At 54.5% G+C, this 17,212-nt stretch overlaps 1 protein-coding gene across 5 annotated transcripts; it reads right to left on the bottom strand.

Moving 5' to 3' along the window:
• Nucleotides 1–996: 996 nt before the first annotated feature.
• DNAJC28 (DnaJ heat shock protein family (Hsp40) member C28) lies at nucleotides 997–4,215 on the bottom strand. Of its 5 annotated transcripts, XM_021538719.2 has the most exons (4): nucleotides 3,959–4,091; nucleotides 3,428–3,493; nucleotides 3,056–3,266; nucleotides 997–2,333 (listed from the first exon to the last, which is right to left on the bottom strand). In XM_021538719.2, the coding sequence occupies exon 4, from the start codon at nucleotides 2,282–2,284 to the stop codon at nucleotides 1,187–1,189; it is 1,098 nt and encodes a 365-aa protein (XP_021394394.2). In that variant the 5' UTR covers nucleotides 2,285–2,333; nucleotides 3,056–3,266; nucleotides 3,428–3,493; nucleotides 3,959–4,091; the 3' UTR covers nucleotides 997–1,186. The 5 variants fall into 5 exon arrangements, with proteins under 5 accessions (XP_021394394.2, XP_021394393.2, XP_021394395.2 ...); XM_021538718.3 differs by lacking the exons at nucleotides 3,428–3,493; nucleotides 3,959–4,091 and adding an exon at nucleotides 4,103–4,215 and having other exon boundaries at nucleotides 3,109–3,266; XM_021538720.3 differs by lacking the exons at nucleotides 3,428–3,493; nucleotides 3,959–4,091 and adding an exon at nucleotides 4,103–4,215 and having other exon boundaries at nucleotides 3,235–3,266.
• Nucleotides 4,216–17,212: the final 12,997 nt, after the last annotated feature.

Genomic DNA, 17,212 nt, shown 5'->3' with positions numbered 1-17,212 from the left:
GACATCAGTGCAAGGCTGATTTAAAGTGCTTCGGTCAGGTTGTGCCTGCCCTATTTAAACCCGAGTGGTTTTAATAAGAACTTAAAAATCCCTCAGTCTGCTGATTCACCCCTTATGGCACCTCTGGTGTTGAAGGTGCTGATGCTTCTTTGTGAGCCAAAGTGGGTCCCATTTCCTGTAAACTGGCTTCTATTTACCCTTGTGCCATCAATTCCATCTATGCTTGAAATCTCCCACTGGAATTGTCAGCAATTCTGATCCGATTCCTGCAGATCCTCATGTGAATCAAAATATGGGGGTTTTGAGAGTAATGTGTCAAAGGACCTTCAGAAAAGTATCTTTCATGAACAGTTTTGTTATAAACAAGAATAAATTATGGAAATAAGCATTCACACACAGAGCTGGAAGGTGTTCCTGCCCATGGCAGGAGGTGTTCACCAATAAATAAATTTCCAAGATCTCTTTCTGTGTTAAAGAGGCAAAAATGGACTTGTGCATGTGTATGTTCCAAGCAAAGACATCCAGAACCCTCCCTTCCAGTGAATTTAACCCTAAAGAGGTGAACATACTTTTGAAAAATATGCAGTGAACCTGCCAAAAATTCATTGTAAGTTGCAAGTATTGAAATAATAGTGCAAAGGACAAACAGGCCACAGCAAGACATTTCCCTCCACTTTAATGTGTTCTTCTTATGCCTCTGTTTCCCCTCTGAAGGGATAAGAGCCTGTAAAAGTGATTAGGGCCTGTGCTGAAGTGAAGCATTAATTTGGATTTCAGCAGAAGGAAAATGGCCTGCAAGAGAATTGATTTGCTTCTGCTGTGGTTTAACTCAGCCAGCAGCTGCTCAGGGGTGGGGAGGTGTGAAGGGCACAAAAGGTGCTGTGCAAACCCTGCCCAGCAATAAAACACCCTGGAATGGTCAGCACTGCCTCCAGCCCAAACCCAACACGCAGCCCCAGACTAACGATGAGAAAAATTAACTCTACCACAACCCAAACCGGCACATTTCATTTAATAATATTTTAAAATAATTATTTATAATGAAAATACTCATCACACAGCCAAATTTCCTTCAAGTAGGCTAACAGTGTGGATTTGACATTTTCAGTGAACCTGAAATTTCTCTAGCGTTACATTTAATTAATAAAGTGCATTCAAAACCTTGACAAGAGGAATTAGCATGAAATTATTTTGGTGCAAGTTTTAACCATTTCAAGAGAGAAGACTTCCACCCAAATATTTTGCCCTCTTCCCCACTGCTTTCCTTCCTGTCTGAATCAGCAACCTTTTCCACGACAGCCTCGTAAATCTTTCGTGCTCGGAGCATTTCCTTGTCGGTGCTGAAATGCACCATCTGCCTGCTCAGGATGGGCACCACCAGGTTGAAGTTGTCAACTCTCTTGTTTAATTTCCTGATGTCTTCTGCGAACTGCTCGCAAATCCGACCCCATTGCTTCTGCTCCGACAGCGTCATCGGCTGCCCCAGCTTCCTCCTGGAGGCCACGATGCTCTTCCTCAGCCGCTCGATGGTCTCCCGGATCTCCTTCTGCAGCAGGATCCACTCGGGCTGGTAGCCGTTGTCGATGAGGATCCTGTTCAGGTTGTGGGTCATGGGGTCGATGTGGGGGCTGTCCGAGAACTTCCGCAAAGGCTTCCCTTTGCCGCTGAGGTTGTCGAAGTCTCCTTTGGCCATGGACTCCTGGATGAGGTCCTCCACCAGCCGCTCCACCGCCTGAGTTATCTTCACCTTCTTGCTCTGCCGCACGTCCTTGGCCCTGCTGAGGTCGCTGCCGGCGTAGCGGCTCTCCAGCCGCTGCTGCCGGTACTCCAGCACCTGCTCGGTGGCGCGGTCCACGCGGAACTGCATGTACTGCTTCTCCCGCTGGCTCGGCGTGCCGATGCCCACGCCCTCGAAGCTCAGGTAGTGTCTGTGCTGCAGGGACTTGGATTTGAACTGGTCTTCCTCCTCCTCGCCGGGGTCTGCCTTCTGTTTGCCTGCCAGGTCGCTGAGCACGACCCTGTAGGCCTCCTCCACCCTTATGAAGGCACCGGAATCGGCCATGCCAGAGCTGCTGTCCGGGTGGTATTTTTTGGCAAGATTGCAGTAGGAGTTTCTGACGTCATCGAGGGAACATCCTTCCTCCAGCTCCAGAATTTTGTAAGAGTCCTGGACATCGTTTTTGGGTTTGTAACCCGACAACATCCTGCAGAGAAATGGCTTCAGCTTCCTTGGAATCATGGCTCTCCATCCCACGAAACAATGTCCCATGTTGTTACTCAGCATGACACAGGCCACCGGGGATTTCTTCAGATGCAGCTACCTTACAAAGAACCTAGGCATATTTGGACAAAAATCACGGTAAATATCCTTTTTTTATGAGAACTTCCATGGCATTGGTCTTATCTTTAGCCTGATAGATTAAAGAAATCCCTACTAAAATTCAGCAGTATTTTTTTCTTTTACAGACTAATATTGAAATCACAGAATCCCAGCATGGTTTGAGTTGGGAGGGACCTTAAACACCCCACCCAGTGCCACCCCTGCCATGGCAGGGACACCTCTCACTGTCCCAGGGGGCTCCAGCCCCAGTGTCCAACCTGGCCCTGGGCACTGCCAGGGATCCAGGGGCAGCCACAGCTGCTCTGGGCACCCTGTGCCAGGGCCTGCCCACCCTGCCAGGGAACAATTCTTAATTCCCAATATCCCATCTAACCGTGCCTTCCTTAAGCTTAAAGTCATTAATTTACATTTCTAATTAAATACTATTGAAGTTCACAATTTACTTTTTTCTGGAATCACAACAGGAACACAGGTTTGTTTTGCACTGCAGAATTCCCTGAAAGCACTTTTATCACCTTTATTCTTCTATTATTCTTCTATTTTTTTAATTTTATTTTTTATTTACTTTATTTTAGTATGAAATATTTATTATTTTATTAATATTTATATTATTGCCTTTATTGCTTTTCAGCAAACTCATGCCAGTGTAAGCTGGAAATAAGCTTGATGCTGAGCAATAACTGATGAAACAAATCCCTTCCTTTTCCTCTGTACCTATATTTAGCAACAGCTCAATGTCCTACTCCCCTGGATCAATGCCTCAAGACCTGTGACCTGGTACGTTGGCAAAGGACGTCATCACAGCATATTTTGGGTATTTCACAGCGACATCTGGATCAGCACTCATGTTATAGATTCACTAGGTTAGCCCTTCTATCCCTGCAGTGGCCAACCTCCTTCGCTGGTGCCAGGCGGGGACATAAACCTGGAATTAGAACAGATCGATAGCAGTCAGTCACTCCGTCAGCAATTCCAGTGATTCTGGGTTATTTGGGGACACAGCCAGGGTAAAGGTGACAGCAGGTGACAGAGTCAGTCCTTATGAAAAAAATCAAAGTAGAAGTATGTAACACTAATTGGACACACCAGTTACACATCAGCCAAATCCTCTTCATTCATGGAAATCCTTAGGGAAATGCTGGATCAGTGGAGCTAAAGACACAGAGAAGGAAAGATCACTCTATTTTCAAACAAAAAACTAGGTCAAATCAACTCCTCAAGGTTAATCAAAGAATAAGCAGCATTTACATCTTCTGCCCAAATCAAACTGCCCTTCTGCCCTAACCCAGAGAAGGAAAAGAACAAATACTTAGGACTGGATCAGCCCTCCGTGTTTTCAGCTGGCTTTGATCTATGTAAGGCATTAAATCATCAGCTTGTAATAACGGAGTTCATTAACACCTTTTATTTATGATCCAGTGATTTCGCTCCATCTGGGTGGCGGACAAAGATAACTGATTTTCATATGGCCATAAAACCCCATCAAACTACTTAAAGAGAATTATCAATAAACACACTTTAAAAATTAAATTATTGCTCCGACAGTGACTTTCTCGTAAGTCGGCAGCCCCGATTTAAATAAACCTGGTCTTAAAGAACCGCGCTTTGAACCCTCACCCCCCGAGGGGACCGGCTGGGAAAGAAGGGCAGTGGGAACGGAGCGATCCCCGCTGGGGTTTGGGAAGGGGGGATGGAGGGGACCCCAGGACCGGCCCCGCTCCGTCGGGTCCCGGCCCCGGCCCCCGGCCCGCCCTGCCTCACCTGGAGCCGCCGGCAGCCGCGGCACCGCGCCGGTAACGGACCGCAGGAAGAGGAGGGGCGGCAGGAAGGGGAGGGCCGGGCCGCCGCCGTGACCCGCGCTCAAGGACGGGCAGAGCGAGAGCGGGGAAGGAACGGGCGGGGAGGCGAACGGAGGGGGCGAGACAGAGAGAGAGAGGGACGGGGGAATGGGGAAGGAGGGCAGCGCCGTGCCAACATGGGTCCCGCTTGTCTCGGCTCTCCGCCAGGGGGAGCCCGAGCGGCGCCGCGGCCGTGAGGGGAGGGAGCCGTGAGGGGAGAGGTGCCATGGTGAGGGGAGAGGTGCCATGATGGGGCTGTGAGGGGAGAGGTGCCATGGTGGGGCTGTGAGGGGAGAGGTGCCATGGTGAGGGGAGGGAGCCGTGAGGGGAGAGGTGCCATGGTGAGGGGAGAGGTGCCATGGTGGGGCTGTGAGGGGAGAGGTGCCATGGCGGGGCAGTGAGGGGAGAGGTGCCATGGTGAGGGGAGAGGTGCCAGGGTGAGGGGAGAGGTGCCATGATGAGGGGAGAGGTGCCAGGGTGAGGGGAGAGGTGCCATGATGGGGCTGTGAGGGGAGAGGTGCCATGGCGGGGCAGTGAGGGGAGAGGTGCCATGGTGAGGGGAGAGGTGCCATGGTGAGGGAAGGGAGCCGTGAGGGGAGAGGTGCCATGGTGAGGGGAGAGGTGCCATGGTGAGGGGAGAAGTGCCAGGGTGAGGGGAGAGGTGTCATGGTGATGGGAGAGGTGTCATGGTGAGGGGAGAGGTGCCACAGTGAAGGGAGATGTGCCATGATGGGGCTGTGAGGGGAGAGGTACCGTGGTGAGGGGAGAGGTGCCGTGGTGAGGGGAGAGGTGCCAGGGTGAGGGGAGAGGTGCCATGGTGAGGGGAGGGAGCCGTGAGGGGAGAGAGCCGTGAGGGGAGAGGTGCCATGGTGAGGGGAGAGGTGCCACGGTGAAGGGAGATGTGCCATGATGGGGCTGTGAGGGGAGAGGTGCCGTGGTGAGGGGAGAGGTGCCGTGGTGAGGGGAGGGAGCCGTGAGGGGAGAGAGCCGTGAGGGGAGAGGTGCCATGGTGAGGGGAGAGGTGCCACGGTGAAGGGAGATGTGCCATGATGGGGCTGTGAGGGGAGAGGTGCCGTGGTGAGGGGAGAGGTGCCGTGGTGAGGGGAGAGGTGCCAGGGTGAGGGGAGAGGTGCCATGGTGAGGGGAGGGAGCCGTGAGGGGAGAGAGCCGTGAGGGGAGAGGTGCCATGGTGAGGGGAGAGGTGCCACGGTGAAGGGAGATGTGCCATGATGGGGCTGTGAGGGGAGAGGTGCCGTGGTGAGGGGAGAGGTGCCATGGGGAGGGGAGAGAGCCGTGGTGGGCAGTGAGGGGAGAGGTGCCATGATGGGATTGTGAGGGGAGAGGTGCCATGGTGGGGGGAGATGTGCCATGGTGGGGCTATGAGGGGACAGGTGTCATGGTGGGGCTGTGAGGACAGGTGCCATGGTGAAGGAAGATGTGCCATGGTGGGACTGTGCACAGTCACCACGGCTCAGGTGGGCTGGGGAGCTGTGCATCCAGGCAGCAGGGAGTGGGAGAAAGGACAGACCTCTCCCAGTTCAGGCTGCGCTCTGAGATTGAAGTAGCTGCTGTGAGAGCAGTGAGAGTGTCTCACCTCTGCCAAGCTGAACAAACTGCTGCAAATAGAGCGCTGATACTCCGCAGTTCCTGTTCCAAAATGAAAACTCTTCACCCCATTGCAGCTCAGCAGCTCATGGTTTTCCTTCCTATGTGTGAACCCAGGGGCTGACAAAAGTCAGGCTGGTCTGCATAGAGCTGCCCCTGTTCTTTTTTCTAACATGAAGGTGTTTCATGCAATCAGGAGAGCACAAAGTGGTTGTTGTTCCTGTGCTGTCCTTGGCTTATCCCTGTTCCAGAACACTGCTGTGTGCACCTTCCTGCTGGAGGTGTCTCTCTTCAATGTCCCAGTGGGAAGAGAACAAATAGTGGGAAGGTGAACTAAAGAAACAGGTGTGCCCAGGAGAGACGACACTGAGCTCTCCCCAGGGGATAACAAGAGTGCCTTGGAGCTGTCCCAAAGGGAAAGGCCACCAAGGTGTCCCCAGGAGCCAAGCAGAGTGACTGGGAGGCATCCCAGGGCCAAGACTACCATGAGAAGAGCTGTCCCAAGAGGAGAGTGACAGTGACAAAGAGGATAACAACAGCAACAGGATAACAGCAGCAACAATAAGCGTTCCCAAGAAGAAGGCAAGTATGACAAAGAGCTGTCTTTGGGGAAGGCTGTAATGTTCAAGTCCCTGTCCCCATGGGAAGTGGATGAGGACAAAGGACTCTTCCAGTGGCACTGAACTGTCCCAAAGGATGGCAAACAGAGTCCAGAGAGCTGCTGGATCCATCTGTGCTGGAGGAATGACAAAAATTATTGAGAAGATGGACAAGGAGAAGGGGACCCCAATTCTCCTTTCTTTCTCTTCCCCACCAAAGTAGACTCCTGCAATGGGAAAAGGGATTGTTCATGCTGGAGCTGCCCCGTGGGTCTCCAGCCCACAGGAGAGGCCTGCAGGATATCAGGTGTGCTCCCACCTGCAGCTCGGCACTTCATAGCTGTGCCAGGAGTGGAAAAATTGGAGAGAAAACAGATTGTCCAGAACCACACTTGATCTGTCTCCTCTCACTCCCCGCACTTGGAGAAGGTGCTGGATAAATGATGGAGGGCGAGTATAGGAAATCAGGAGGAACTCTGATTTTACTCCCCGTGTGCTGCCGTGCAGCCTCGGAAAGGAGAGGAGCTTTTGTGCACAGCTGAAGCGTGCGAGTCCTCCGGGAGTTCCACAACCATTGTGGAGCCTTGGACCCAGCTGTTGGTTCTTCCCTGATGCTGCTCAGTTTTGCTTCAGTGTGCCCAAAATAAAGAAGAGCACAGGAAACAGATTTAAAAGTTTAAAAATATGATAACAACAGGTAACAAAACTGTGTAAGTATTTTATAGTATAGTTTTTATTTTCTTAATTATTTTCTCAGTAGAGATGTTGCTCCTAACTACTCCTTTATGCCTTTTGAGCCACGTGTATTTCTAATTATACCTTTCTAGTATTTCTTATGACTTTTGAGCTCCATGTACAACAGCTTATTGCCATGGAAAGTAGTTTTCTCTCCCGAGTAGCCCAAAGCACTCGTTTCTTGCTCCCAGAGTGAGCGAGCCCCGTGTGTTCGGGGTCCCGGGGCTCAGCCCGGCCCCGGTATCTGCACGGGGGATCCGGCCCGGGGCAGGCGAGCGGCGCTGCTGCCGCGGCCGAGCGCAGCCCCGGGGCCGCTGTGCGGGTGCATTGGAAGGGCACGGACACAATGGCAGCGCCGTGTGTCTCTGTGCTCCAGGTTTGCGCTGCCCGTGCGGGCGGAGCGGGGCTGGCGGGAGCCGCGCTCCCCTCAGAGCCCCTGAGGGCGGCAGCGATGGCGGCGCCGCTCCCTCAGCGCCCGGCCCCGGCCCCGGCGGGCGGGGAGCCCTCGGCAGCGCCCGGCCGGCAGCAGGGAGCGAGCCCCGGCCCGGCCGCTGTGCCCTGGCGCCGCAGGGCCGAGGGGAGAGCCGCAGGAGCCGCTGCCTCGGGCCCTGCCCCGGGCCGGGGGCAGCGGCCGGGCCCCGGCCCCGCGGCAGCGCAGGAGGCTCTGGCGGTGCCGCTTCTCCAGCTCGGCCCGGTGCCCGGGCACGGCCCCGGCCTCGGGGCTGCCCCTGCCCCGCTCGGCTGCCCGCGCCCTGCCCGGCCGCCGAGGCCGCGCTCGCTGCCCCCGGGTGCCGCTGCTGCGGGCAGGGCCGAGCCCCGGGGCCCGGGCACAGCCCTGAGGGACACCCCTGCTCCCCGGGCTGCCGCGGCTCCTGGAGCCGCTGCCCACGAGCCCCCGGCACGGCCGTGCGGCCAATTCCTCGTGCCCTGGGCAGCGCAGCCCGCACGGCCAGGGCTCGGCACTGCGGGGCCGGGCTGCCGTGGGCCAGCGGGGCCAAAGCCTCGCAGGGCTCGGGGCACAGCAGGGCCCGCCAGGACACCGCTCCGGGGATGCTCCCGGCCGGCTCCTGCCCGAGCCCCCGGAACCCGGGCTGGCTCTGTGCGCTCCGGCAGCCACGGCGGGACCGGCCAACAGCCGGGGACTGGGCTTTGCCCACGGCTGAACCTGCAGAGCTGCGAGCTCTGCCCTGCACGCTGTTACAGCCACGGCAGGGACCAGGCCAGGGAGGAAGGAGGAGCCTCTTTTCCTTGAGCTTCCACGGGGAAAGTTTATTCGAGGTGCAGGGAGCAGGATAAAAAAGAGCCCCTCAGCCTCGTTTGCAAGGGGTTTTGCTCAGATCCATGTCAGGCGGTGGGCACAAACAGCGAAGCAATAGGGAATCCTCAGGGCAGGAGTGAGGGGATTACATCAACACTGTGGGACCATCAGGATCAGGGGAGCAGAGGGAAAGGCACAGGGGCCAATGAGGCATCCTGGATTAGGGGATTTCCAAGTGGGGGTTTCAATCAGGGGCTGGCCATGGGGCTGAGTGGCAGGGAACATTCAGGAAAAAGGGTCAGGGTTGCCTGGACAGGCAGGGAAGGAACTGGGACAAAGGGAGGGGAATAATTGAGGGACACCTTTAAAGGGAGTGTACAACTTAGGGAAAAAAAACAACTTGGTGGAAACATGGGCAGTCAACAGAATGTACCACTTAACAATAACTTAATGAAATAAACATAAACCGAGACAGGTTCGGGTGCCGGGGGTGGCCCTTTGTGACATGGCACATGGTGTCACGGCCCTTTGTGATGTGGGCCGTGATGGTGGCCAGAGACCCTTGTGACATCAGGGAGCCCCGCCCGGGCTGAGGGTCTCCAAGGGGCGCAGAGCCCTGGGGTGCCCAGTCCCAGGAGAGCCGCTCTCTGAGGAGGACGCAGCTCCCTGGCTCTGTCTGCGCCAGACGCCGACAGCCATTGCTGTTGGAGCTACCGAGAGCGACAGACAGTGACAGTGAGGAGGACAAAGCCAACTCCACCTCCTGGTCCCACAGCACCTTGCCCAGCTGGCTGGAAGCCACCAGCGAGCCGTGGTCAGGGGCAGTGGCAGCTCAGTCCTGCCACTGTCACAGACTGAGGAGGAGGAGAGGCTCTTCGCCAAAATGGACCGAGAGCTTTCCCGGAGGGAAGATGAGAAAGAGACCTGCCCAAGAGGAGTTCCAGGAGCCCAAGAAATGTCCCGGGGGGGAGCCAGGAGCAGCCAAGAGCTGTACCAAGGCCAGGTACGTGTGGGAGTTTGGGAAGTTTCCCCGTACAGAGGGGGGACACACCAAGAGCTCTGTAAACAGGAAGAAACCATCAGAGCTCAGGAGCTGTCCCAGTGGGAGGAGGACAGTGAGATGTACCAAGAGGGGTGGGAGAGGGAAGAACGTGTGACAACCCAAGAGATTTCCCAGTGGGAAATAGATGTGAGTGGGCGGGAGGAGATGGGATGGGGAGAACACGAGAGGTGCCACGAGCTGTCCCTGCAGAGAGATCTGAGTGTCCCAGAGGATTCCCAAGGGGATGATGCCCAAGAGCATTCCCGGAGGGAAGGTGAGAGGTACCAAGACCTCTCAGCATGGGGACAAGGTGAGCACTCCCACATTTCCTAATGGGAAGACAGGAGAGAGCTGGAATTGTCCCAAGTGAGAGTCAGCAGTGGCAGGGAGCTGTGCCAAGGACCAGACGCTGCAGCCCAAGAGCTGCCCCGGTGGGACGATGTGAGTGAGCGAAAGCTGTCCCAAAGGGAGGAAGATGTGAGCAGGCAGGAGCTGTCCCAATGGGGACACAACATCAGCTCTGAGATCTGGGACAGACCCTTGTGCCCAGGGAGGGACGAGGAGCTTCAGCCTTGTCCCCCAGAGGGGCCCAGCTCTGCCAGCCCCGTGGGCACAGAGGTGGCAGCAGAGGCAGAGCCTGCCCTGACCAGCGCCTCTCCTTCCCTGTAGAGTCCCACGGAGGCCGAGCCGGCAGCTGCTGCCCCGGCTGGAGCTGCTGAGGAGGAGGAGGAGCCCCCTGAGCCTGTTGTCCCTCAGGCAGGAAAGGCAGCGGAGCCTCCTGCCCCCAGGGAGGAGCTGCCATCAGCAGGGACACAGAGCTCGGTCCCTGCCCCTCCCAGCGCCCCGGGCTGCAGCCAGGCTCTGCTGGACTTGGCCTGGAGCATCAGTGCTAGGATCCTGAGCTGGGCACTGCTGCACATCCAGGGATGGAGGCAGCAGGAACAGAGGCACCTGGGGGAAAGGGAGGATCCAGCAGGGGCAGCAAGAGGCCCGGCAGAGAGGGCAGAGAGCCTGGTGCCTGCCCCGCACAGCCCCCCCAGCCCCTTGTCTGCCCAGCTGGGAGCCCTGGACCCTGGGGAGGAGCCGGAGTGGGCAGTGTTGGCACTGCAAGGGCCAGTGCTGGCAAAGCAATACAGCCTGGAGTCCTTGGCTTCATACTGTGTCTGGGCATCTGACACTGAGGAAGAGAGCCCAGTGTCTGCCCCACACAGTCTACCCAGCCCCTCATCTGCCCCGCTGGGAGCCCTGACCCCCGTGGAGGAGCCGGAGTGGTCAGTGTTGGCGCTGGCAGGGCCAGTGCTGTCAAAGCAATACAGCCTGGAGTCCTTGGCTTCATACTGTGTCTGGAAATCCGATAGTGAGGAAGAGGAAGGAGAAATAGAGCCAGAGCTGTCCCAGGGGACATTCTGTCTTGCCCAAGAGCTGTCCCAGGAGGAGGAAGATGTGAGCTCCAGCTCTGGGGAGAAGTCTGTGGGCCCATTGAAGGAGGGGGACACCCAGCCTTCTCCCCCTGAGGGGCCCAGCTCTGCCAGCCCCATGGGCACAGAGGAGACAGCAGAGGCAGCCCCTGCCCTGCCCAGCGCTTCTCCTGCCCCAGGCAGTCCCACAGAGGCCGAGCCGGCAGCTGCTGCCCCGTCCGGAGCTGCTGAGGAGGCAGCAGTGGGGTCAGGGATGGCAGTGCAGGACAGCATAGATGACGAGGATTGGGATATGAAATTTTGGCAATTCATGGATGACCTGGAGCCTTTCCTGCTTGGAGACCCTGAGCTGTCCCACGAAACGTCCTACTGTGCACAATGCACAGAGAAAGATCTGCCCCACAGGGAAGTCACAAGTTATCACCAACTCTTTGACTGGGAAAAATATTTCGACCAAGACCTGTCCCAGGGAGAAGTCAGAAGCTCCCAAAACCACTCGGACTGGGAAGACTGCATGGAGCAAGTGCTGTGTGGAGGAGATGTCTTCAGCTGTGAAGAACTTTCAGACTGGGAAGAATACATTGGCCAGAACGTGTCCAGAGGGAATGGCAGCAGACCCTCAGGAGTCTCCAGCTGGGAAGACGACAGCGACACGGGGCTCATGCAGGAGAACTGGCCCGAGCACGTCATCTTGGCCAAGCACTTGTGCCCAGAGGACGAGGAGTGGGATGATGTGAGCCTCCTGGAGCTGCCCCCAGAAGATGGCAAAGACCAAAAATCGACAGTTTTTGTGTCAGAGGGGCTGGCAGTGCCCGTCCCTCGGGAGGCCTGGGCTGAGTGCCCGGCACAGGAGCCGTGCAGCCGAGGGCCGGCGCCTGCCCCGCACAGCCCCCCCAGCCCCCGGCCTGCCCGGCTGGGAGCCCAGGCCCTCCGCGGGCAGCCGGCTGCCCCCAGGAAACGTCCCTCCCGCTTCAGGCGGGCGCTGCGGGCGCTGCGGGGGCTGTTCCGCTGTCCCTGCCTCAGGCCACGCTCTGAGGACTGAAAGAGACACGGAGAAAGGTGAAGAACAGGAAGAGAAGGAAGGTAAAGAACAGGAAGAAGATGAAGACAACTTCTCCTGCCAGTCCCGCTCCTCTGTGTCGGAGCAGCAGCTGCCCGGTTCAGCTCTAGGGGCTCAGAGATTGCTGCTGCAGCTCCTCCAAGCCAGGGAAGAGAAAAGCCTTTGGATGGGCCAAGCAAGCCAAGCAAAACCCAACCAGGCAGAGCCACGAAGGCCTGGGCAGTGGGGCTTGGAAAATGCCCACCCAAAGAGCCCAAAGCTCCCCCATCCCTGCCCCGCACACACCCGGCCCCGGGCTGGAAGGTGCAGTAACCATTTCTGGGGCACAAAGCAGAGGCTCCTGGAACTGACTCTCAGCACAAACTGCTCCAGGACAATGGCAAAGAAAAGACAAAGTTGAAGACAGAGACACAGAAAAAAAATGAAGATGAAGATGACCTATCAGATGAAGAAGACGAAGACAGTGAAGAAGATGAAGACAAATAGGATGGAGAAGATAGCAAAGAGGAAGAAGACAAAGATGAAGACAAAGACACAGAAAAAGAGGACAAAGACGACACAGCACATGAAAATGACGACAGTGAAGAAGATGACAAATAGGATGAAGAAGACAGCAAAGAGAAAGAAGACAAAGATGAAGACTAAAAGGACAAGACAGAGAATGTTTATTTAAGAATAGATAGGAGTATAGTAATAAGAATTGAGAAATACTTAGAAGAAGAAGAGTACTAGGAATAGGAATAAGAATTTCAAAATACGTAGAAGAAGAATAGGAATAGGAATAAGGATTTTGAAATATGTAGAAGAAAAAGAAGAATAGGAATAGGAATAAGAATTTCAAAATACGTGGAAGAAGAAGAAAAATAAGAATAGTAAGAAAGAGTCGGAAGAAGAACCATAAGAAGAATAAGAATAGAAAAATTAAGAGAAAATTGAAGGAATAAGTAAAACTAACAAATAATTTATTTTTATTACATATTGTATATTTCTTTCACAGTTATGAAATAAAAACATTAATGTACCGTGTGTTGTAATCACAATGCATTCTAATGACCCCACGCTGTTCCCGTGATTGAAGAACCTGTGTGTTTCTAATAAAGTCTGTAGGGCACCAGAGCAGAGTGCCCGGATCCCATGTCCTGTCTCCCCGAGGTGCCGATGGATTGTCCCAGCCCGAGCCCCGGAGCGCCCCGCGAGCAGCGCGGGCTCAGCCCCGGCGGCAGCGGGAGAGTTCCCGGCCGGGCCGGCGGGGCAGGGCTGTCGCTGCTCTCTGCAGGCAAACGGGAGGCGCAGGCTGAGCCCGGCTGGCAGAGAGCTGTGCCGGGCAGCCCTTTGCAGCAGGGCTGTGCAGCCGTGCCTGGAGCCCGCTCCTGGCTCCTCCAGCCAGGGGACTGCAGCACTGACCCAGAACTGCCTCAAGTGACAGAGGACATTGAGGTCTCTCCAGGGGACAGCACAAGTGACCAGAAGCTGTCCAAAGTTGAAGAGGATATTGAGGTTGTTCCAGAGGACAGCACGAGTGACTGTGAGCTCTCCAAATTGGAAGAGGCCATCAAGCTCTTCCCAGAGGAAAACAACAGTGATGAGAGGCTGTCCCCAGTGGAAGATGACAATGAGCTCTTTCCAGTGGACAGCACAAGTGAGCAGGAGCTGTCAGAAGTTGAAGAGGACATTGAGGTTGTTCCAGAGGACAGCACAAGTGACCAGCAGCTGTCCCCAGAGGAAGAGGCCATCATGGTGGTTTCAGGGGACACCCTGACTGATGCGGAGCTGTCCAAAGTGTAAGAAGCCATTGAGGTTGGTCCAGACGACAGCTTGAGTGACCATGAGCTGTCCAAATTGGAAGAGGCCATCAAACTCTTCCCAGGGGAAAACAGCAGTGATGAGAAGCTGTCCCCAGCAGACATCAAACACGAGACAGAGCTGTGGTTTGGGGAAGACTATGATGTCCAAGACATGTCCCTATGGGAAGCAGATGACAACAAGCAGCTGTCCCATTGGGAAGAACAGGATGAAGAGCTCTGCAATTGGGAACAAGATGAGGATGAAGAGATTTCCCAATGAGAAGAACAAGAGGATGAAGAACTCTCCAATCAGAAACAAGATGAGGATGAAAAGATTTCCCAATGGGAAGAACAAGAGGATGAAGAACTCTCCAATCAGAAATAAGATGAGGATGAAGAGATTTCCCAATGGGAAGAACACAAGGATGAAGAGGTCTCCTACTGGGAGGAATGTGAGGATGAAGAGCTGACAAGGAGAGCACTGCTCAGTGGTATGGACAGAGATTGAAGCTCGTCACCTGAACTGCCAGAACTGGAGGAAATGTCAAGGCATCAGCTGGTGCTGGAATGGCTGGAAGCCAATTTCCCCAACCATTATGGTGCTGAGGAGAAGGAAAAGAACGAAGCTGACAGACACCAAGAACTGACCCATCTGAAATCATGCAAGGAGAAGGTGGAGGCTGCATGGGAAGAGCTGTTGGCTGATGACTCCATGCCCTCTCTTGATTTCAATGTTGGTGACAATGTGCTTTCCAAAGGAGTCCCAGTAGTGTGTCAAAGGGATGAAGTCATCCAGGACAACATCTGGAACAAACCCTTGGGCTTGATGGATGACAAGGGTTCCCTTGGAGGGAACCAGCTTTTCCAGGAGGGACCCAGCTCCTCCAGGCACGTGGGCACAGATGTGCCAGCAGAGGCAGCTGGTGCTGATGAGCCCAGCACCTCTCCTGCCCTGTGGAGTCCCACAGGTGCCAAGCCAGCAGCTGCTGAGGAGGAGGAGCCTCCTGAGCCTCTTGGTCTGGAGGTGACAGAGGCACAGAGCCAGGTCTCTGAGAAATGTCCCTCCTGCTTTAGGGGGGTGCTGCGGGGGCCATTCCGGTGTCCCTCTCTTGTGCAGGGCCTGTTCTGGTGTCGCAGTCTGGTGCGGGGCCCATTCCAGTGTCCCTCGCTGGTGTGAGGCCAGTTCTGGTGTCCCTCTCTGGTGCGGGGGCTGTTCTGGTGTCCCTCTCTGGTGCGGGGGCTGTTCTGGTGTTCCTCTCTGGTGCAGAGGCTGTTCTGGTGTCCCAGTCTGGCGTTGGGGCTGTTCTGGTGTCCCTGCCTGGTGGCACAGCTGGAGGAGTAGTGCCCACACCGGCACCAGGCTGGGCCTGGAGGTGGAGGCAGAGCAGCGCTCGCGTGGGACAAACGTCCTGGTTGTGGCTCCTGGAGATCAGCAGAACCCAGCACTGCAGGCGCAGGACTCAGCCAAGAGGTGGCCATGGACCACGAGCAGCAGGGAGCCCCAAAGCTGCCGACCCTTTTCCAGAAGGCTCTGAAGTGACAGACTGTGCAAGAGACCCAGTTTGCATAGACGTGTGAAACCCAGTTCAGGGTGGGGAACCCAGCCCATAAAAGGATACTCCCACCAAGCCCCTGACCCTGGACATCCCAAGAGCTGGATCATTGCTGGAACTAGGAGTGATGTCCCCTCTTCTGGATCACTGCTGGAACCAGGAGTGACACACATCAGCTGGATCAAACTGGAACCGGGACTGATGGCCCATCAGCCGGAACCATGCTGGAGCCAGGAGTAATGATCTCTTTTCCCCTTTCTTTCCTTGTCTTTCTGTCTGTTGTCCCTTTTTAATTCATCTTTTCCTTTCTCTCTGCCCTTTCACCCTTCCTCTTATGCCAAACTCACTGCTATGTGTTTTTATTGTAGGTCAGGCATTAATGTAGGGGTTGTGTAGTAATAAATCAAATTAACAAAATATTAATACATTGATAAAAATCATCATAAATGTTTAACAAAAGTTTTTTATTATTTTGTAGGTGTTCCAGCTTTTATCATTGCTTTTGTCTCTGAGCATTTATGCTTCTTGGGTGCTTCCTTCCCCTTATGGGTGGGTGATCACAACACTAATAAAAAATGCTATTTTTTCCAATTGTCTGTGCCTGGTCCACCTCAAGAGCAAGGCAGGTGCTGGCAGCATAAATAGTCATGGAACCATGGAATATCCTGAGCTGGGAGGGTCCCCCAGGGATCCCCCAGTGCCAGCCCTGCCCTGCCCAGACCCACCAACCCCACCCTGGGCATCCCTGGCAGCGCTGGCCAAAGGCTCCTGCAGCTCTGGCAGCCTCGGGGCCGTGCCCATTCCCTGGGCAGTGCCAGCACCTCTGGGGAAGAGCCTTTCCCTAAAACCCACCCTAAATCCCTCCAGGCCCAGCTCCAGCTGCTCCCCGGGTGCTGTCAGGTCACAGGAGAGAGATCGAAGCTTGAGGGAAGAGCGACTCATCTGCAGATTTCCTGACTCCACCTCCCTCTTCTCCAGCACTTCTCAGAAATGTGACAGCACAGAGGTAAACTTTAAAAAGTTATTCTTGCATCATTTGCATTTATTCTTGCATCGTTTGCATTTATTCTTGCATCATTCACTTGCACAAGGCCAGTCTCAGCTGTGTCTGACATTGTACAGCCCCACACCAGCACCAGGCCTCACACAGGGGGGCACAGTTTAAGGACTCTTGTTTAATTATACTTTGCCTGTAAACAGAATTGTTTAACCAGGAGTGACTGAGGAAACAAGACATTCACAGCAACTGAAATAAGTTAAAATTGCATTATGAGAAACAGTACTGCCTGATGCATACCTATTACAAATGCTTTAAAAACCAAAAGGAGTCATCTTCATAGTACAGATATTTTACTGAGGAATAATGAAATGTGCTATAAATGAACAATACAAGTAAATTGCATTTTCTTGAAAGAAAGGGTAACTTTATCTTCTATTGCCAGACAATTTTTTATATTGCCTTCATAATTTTTAGGATCGTATGAATTCTACAGACAGTAGATTTTTTTCTCTGGAGCTGGGATGGATTTCCCTTCCCATCCATCCCCCTTCAGACAGCCAGCCACTTCTGGGGGATGGAGGGAGGGCAGAGCTCCTGCTGCTCACCAAGCTCTGACCTTGCAGCCCTGTCCCTATTTCTTCTTTCTCCCCCTCTCCTGTGCTCAGGGCAGGCAGGAGCTGGACCCAGGCGGGGGCTTGCAGGGAGCCCCAGTTCCCTCTGCGTGCACAGCACTGTCAGATCCCAGAACTGGCCCCTAAATCCAGGGACAGTGACACTTTGGCAGCTTTACAGGCAGCCCCATGGTCACAGCAGAGCCTTTGACAACTCTATCAAGTAATTAGGGCCATTTGACAGACTCTCACTGCAGTTCTTTATTTTTTTTTAATGAGATCCTAAATACATCCTCCTACATACAGAAAAATAATTTCCTGAGGACACTCCCTCTTTTAAAATATTTAAATGAACAAACAAAACCAGG

Source organism: Lonchura striata, chromosome 2 (genome assembly GCF_046129695.1).
Source record: "Lonchura striata isolate bLonStr1 chromosome 2, bLonStr1.mat, whole genome shotgun sequence".
Classification (NCBI taxonomy): domain Eukaryota; kingdom Metazoa; phylum Chordata; class Aves; order Passeriformes; family Estrildidae; genus Lonchura; species Lonchura striata.
This window is presented reverse-complemented; position numbering and strand designations above follow the sequence as displayed.

Excerpts from the sequence above, each read along its gene's own strand:
- DNAJC28 (XM_021538718.3), bottom strand. The coding sequence starts at position 2,284 with ATGCTGAGTAACAACATGGGACATTGTTTCGTGGGATGGAGAGCCATG.